The 5,035-nt window shown below is 37.1% G+C and overlaps 1 gene segment (V, D, J or C); it reads right to left on the bottom strand.

Moving 5' to 3' along the window:
- Positions 1–4,628: 4,628 nt before the first annotated feature.
- On the bottom strand, positions 4,629–4,942 carry LOC113093019 (immunoglobulin heavy variable 3-11-like; the record flags this gene model as incomplete). The annotated part of the segment is given in 1 exon segment: positions 4,629–4,942. A coding segment is annotated over 1 exon segment (314 nt), but the record flags the coding sequence as incomplete, so codon positions are not given.
- Between the last annotated feature and the right edge of the window lie 93 nt (positions 4,943–5,035).

Raw genomic sequence — 5,035 nt, 5'->3', positions numbered from 1 at the left:
TTGACGTCAAGATTTTGTCACAGCAGTTTACTAGAGAAAGCCCCAGATGTAGAACAATTACGGGATTGATCTTTATTGACTAGATGAGGCACAATCATGATGCTGGTGATTGAGGATAATCTTAACAGTAGGACAGGGCAGTCAATAGGAGAACAAGATGACAGACTTGGGCAAAGTCAGGCTGTAGAGAGGAGGAGATGGAGCAGCAGCAGACAATGACAACACAGCAGATGCAGTAGCAGCTTGAAGAACCAGAGGTTTGATAGTAAGAGCTGCAAGTGAAGCTGCACCAGTCGGACGACTCACTCCTTAGAACAGTAGCCAGGGAGGAACAGGATGTGACAAAGACTAACACAAGACACAAAGACAACAAGAGAGAGCAACAGGAATAGACAAAAAAAAATAAAAGAGCTATGATTAGAGAAAAAAAAGTGAGTAAAAGTGAAAACTAGCAAAGTCAAAAAGACTAATCTGACAAAATTGACCCAATAAAATATAACACAGATCAAGTAGGCTTGGAAGGCACAGTAAAGCGATTAAACAAATTTAAATCACAGGCAAGGCTCCGGGGCAGGTTATGTTCTGAGTTATAGATCTCAAACTGAAGTTGGACCGATCAGAAAAAAAGAAAGAAAACAGAAGTCTGGCTTTAAAGAGGATTTTATTAATAGTCATTTTATAATTTATATTATTATTATTATTATTATTATTCATATTATTATTATTATTATTATTATTATTATCTATTACACAAAAGCAATTTTAGTTCATCAGTTATTATAAATCATTTTTTATAAATATTTATATATATACAGATTATGTAATACAAATAAGCTGTAGTATCAAAAGATTGTACTATTTAAAAAATAACAAATCTGATCTTATATGTTCGAGTCTCTATCACTATTTGTTTTCAAATGTATAAACAAAGTTAACAAGTTTCACTTGTCACTTTCAATTGCACTGATAAAACAATATTATTTATTTTATTAGTCCTCCTTCATATTTCATATGATGTTTCATTTTGTCACATTCTTCAATATCTTAACGTTTAGCAAAACCTTTAACCTTTAGTTTTGACTCTCTCTGGGTCTCTCTTGAGAAGTAAATCAAACTTGCTTTGTGTTGCAAGGCTCGCCAATCACAAGCCTTGGTTAAAGGTTTTCCTAAAGGTTAAGAGATTGAATAATAAGATACATTTAAATGCCTTTACAGTGAAAAAAAAAAAAAACTTATTCATGAAAGAGGACAAATAAAAGGAATTATCTTGCTTTATCAGTGCAGTCACAAGTGAAACCTGTTATATACATGATCAAAGCCTGAGTTCACAAAGAAAGTTGATGACCAGCATCATGGTACCAACAAAGCCAGATTGGAGTGATTTGGTTTTGTCAACTCAAAACTAATCCTTTAACCCTGAATTTGTTCATCTACTATCATGGTACAGTAATGCTCACACACAAAGGATACATACATACATACTAGACAAGAGGAGCACATGGCAAACATTAGCAAAGACAAAGCCATGCGCCCAGATAAGACACGTTAAAAAAGAAAGAATAGACAATATGATTGTCAGGGCAGGACCCTGACATTTGATGTTTTGATATGAAGGCCTTTAGAGATTCCTAATGGTCATTCAAGATACATGCATGTTTTTATTTTGTAGCCTTTTTTTTTTTCTTCTTTTTATGAATAGTAGTTTATTTTAAACACTGCCAATAGCAATTTGTAAAATAAAATTGACATGAACATCTTTATTTATCTATTGTATAATCTAGGACTTATAATTTGATGATTATCAACACAAAGTTATCAAGTGAAAGAACAGACACCTCTTGGTAATGAAACAGCATGAGCACAACTCATTTTTATGAAACAAATTAAAAACAAATTACGTGTAATACTTGGTAATGTATTAAATGCACATTTAAGCAGAACTGTGTTTCCTACTAGGCCACAGATGTGTAATCACGGTCGTGCCGATATTTGTGCCGAAAAAGTGTGATTTTAATTGCATACAAAAGTTTAATAAATAGCTAATATCGAGTAACTTACTATTTCATTTTGTCATTAATGAGATTTGCTTTGTTTTTGCCCTGTCACTGTCATCGAAGAACAGTCGAGCCTCTAAAAGTAGCTGTTTTCTGAGGCGTGGACTTGAGTCATGTGACTTGGACTCGAGTCAGACTCGAAGTCATGAATTTGATGACTTCAGACTCGACTCGACAAAATGTACAAAGACTTGCAACTCGACTTGGACTTTAACACAATGACTCGTGACTTCACTTGGACTTGCGCCTTTTGACTCGAGAAAACTTGCTACTTCCCATGAAAAACCTGGGGCAAAAAAAATTCACACGGCTGCACCGCTCTCAGTGTATCTGCATCTGTGGAAAAAAATGTGCATCACCTGTATGCGATGCAGAGAGCACGCACGATGCCTGCACGACATCCAATCACTGTAGTCCTACGTTGGTTTGATTCGACAGCATCTAAGCAGGCACATTGCAAGACAACCACTGCAAGCCGCAACAAAGCAACAACGCGCCAGTTGCCAAAATGATACCAAAGATAGTTTCGTTTGGCTATAAAAATACGAGGTAGTTGACAAAAACGAGTTGCAATTTGCAAAACATGCTGGTCGAAGATTACAGACGGAGCTGCCACAACGTCCAACTTTGTTCGCCACCTGAAGTTGCCACAAAGAAAGGTAAGTTTTGAATGAATGCTAAGCACCTTATCGGATGTAGAGTACCTGTATCAACGAGACACGTCTCCCTTGCTGGTTCATGCTAACAAAAATAGGGATTTTTGAACCCGAATTATGAGGTACATGAGTGTAGCACACTCAGATGGAAAACCTCGCCAACATCATGTCAATGTCTGTTTTAAAGTGCCATTTCTACCTTGCTGCTGGTCGGATAAACACAAATGTATATCTCAGCCTCTCCAATACACAAAAGACAAATACAGGCCATTTGTTCTAGTGCAATATGCTGTTGAAATACAGGAATCTTTTGTGAAAATTTTTATCTTCTGTTTTTTACTGTATTTGATTAATGTCATTCAGGGCGGATCTAGAAGAATATATTGATGGGGTGGTGAGAAGGGGGCAGGAATTTTGAGGGGTGGGCAACATATGGCAGACATATATTTACTGAATTTAGTCACAGTTATCACAGTTTGATGATAAATATATGCTGCACACTACAAAAGGACACAGGCTATCATTTACAAACTTAATCTCATGCAATCAATGTCTTGCATTTTGAAACAGTTCATATAAGGAATAAGCTCCACCACTCTCATAAATGCATACAGCTATATTAATACTTCTTTGTAAATTATTATTTGAAGTAACAAAACCATGGTTATTTGTAGTTACCATTGGTACTAAGAACGATGATTTGTCGGTAATTATTGTTAAAACCATGGGTAATTGCTCGTAAGGGAACCTGAAAAAAAAAAAAAAAAAAAAAAAAAAAAAACTTTCACAGGAATGTGCCTGAAAGTGATAAACAGCCTCGTTTTTACCTAAATTATTTATACTTTATTTTAATATATATTAAAAATGTATAAAGTGTGCAGGGGCAGATCTACCGGGGTGGCATAGGGTGGCAGCAAGTGGCAGCAACGAATTAAAGGTTATGGCCAATTAGAAAATTTACGAGCGCGAATCTTTCGTTATTCGTGATCCCGCTCCGAACTCCCGAACTGATTCAAATGATTTGCGAATCCGCTACGAACTCTGACATATATTCAGATAAAATGTAATTTAAAAAATACATTAATAATTTTTGATTTTCAAGTATATACATCAATATATCAATACTGTTGACGGTGTCCATTATCAGTAGGCTTTATATTTATGCTCATCATGAAGTATAGATATTGTTGTCATGAAGACAAGACCCTGGTCTGTCGGAGGCCTCCCTCTATGTCACCTACAGCAGCAGCAGCGATTCTGGTGTGTAAAGACCATAGACTGCATAAAAACACAGAAAACGTGAAGCAGCCGCCACACAGCAGAACCGCCACGCGGTTGAATCGTGGAAATGGAATTTGCTGTATACTGCAGAACGTCATGGATTTCGGCCATATTTGAATGAATAAATCAAAAGTAGAGCATTTAATCAAATCTCGATATGGACTAGTGTCTGCTATATTAAAGTGTTCAGTACCGTCGCTCCCTAAACGCAGAGTACGCAGTCTGCGTAGAGCACCAACTCCCAGAGGGGACACCATCTACTGTCTATGGGCACCATCCCAGTTGCTCCAAAAAAAAAACTTCCTCCATTCTCCCTCGCACTTGTGGGTATTAAGGGTGGAAGAGAGCACTGTTAATTCTGTTCATTCTCCTTTCTTTTTACAAACATGCAAACACAAGAATATCATTTGTGAAGAAGCTACATTAAGGCTGCTGCTCAAACTTATTCAAAAATATATATATATATTTTTTTATAATTTCTAAATTGGACTGTCTGTTTCTTGGATAAAAGAAAACAAACATTCAGTGAGCGATGTCCGAAAGCTTGACAAGAGCACCACCTCTTGGAAAGGAACAGTACATCTGGAGCATCAGTCACAGTGAAGGTGGTTTTGTATTGCTTTGACACTGAACTCATTCACTGTGACTCTATAGCGCAGTAATACACAGCAGTGTCTTCAGTCTTGAGGCTGTTCATCTGTAGATACAGTTGACTGCTGGAATCATCTCTGGACACTGTGAACCTGCCCTGAACTGACTGGGAATAGGAGATTGGAGAACTGTACGTGCCGATGTATGCAATCCATTCAAGTCCTTTACCAGCTGCCTGTCTCACTACAGCTGCCGCGTAGCTGCTGAAAGTAAATCCAGAGGCAGTACAGACCAGACGAAAAGATTCACCTGGTCTCTTTACCACAGCTTCAGACTGAGTGAAGGTCTGACAATGAATATCTGTGGAAAAGAGATAAATATAATAAACTGAGAAGTCAGCGAAATGTAAAACTATAAAGACGAAAACCCAATAGTGAGCTAGTTAAATGTATG

The sequence above is a fragment of the Carassius auratus genome, unplaced genomic scaffold, assembly GCF_003368295.1.
Source record: "Carassius auratus strain Wakin unplaced genomic scaffold, ASM336829v1 scaf_tig00214830, whole genome shotgun sequence".
In the NCBI taxonomy this organism is placed as follows: domain Eukaryota; kingdom Metazoa; phylum Chordata; class Actinopteri; order Cypriniformes; family Cyprinidae; genus Carassius; species Carassius auratus.
Note: the sequence above shows the minus strand (reverse complement) of the source record. Positions and strands in the feature narration are given on the sequence as shown.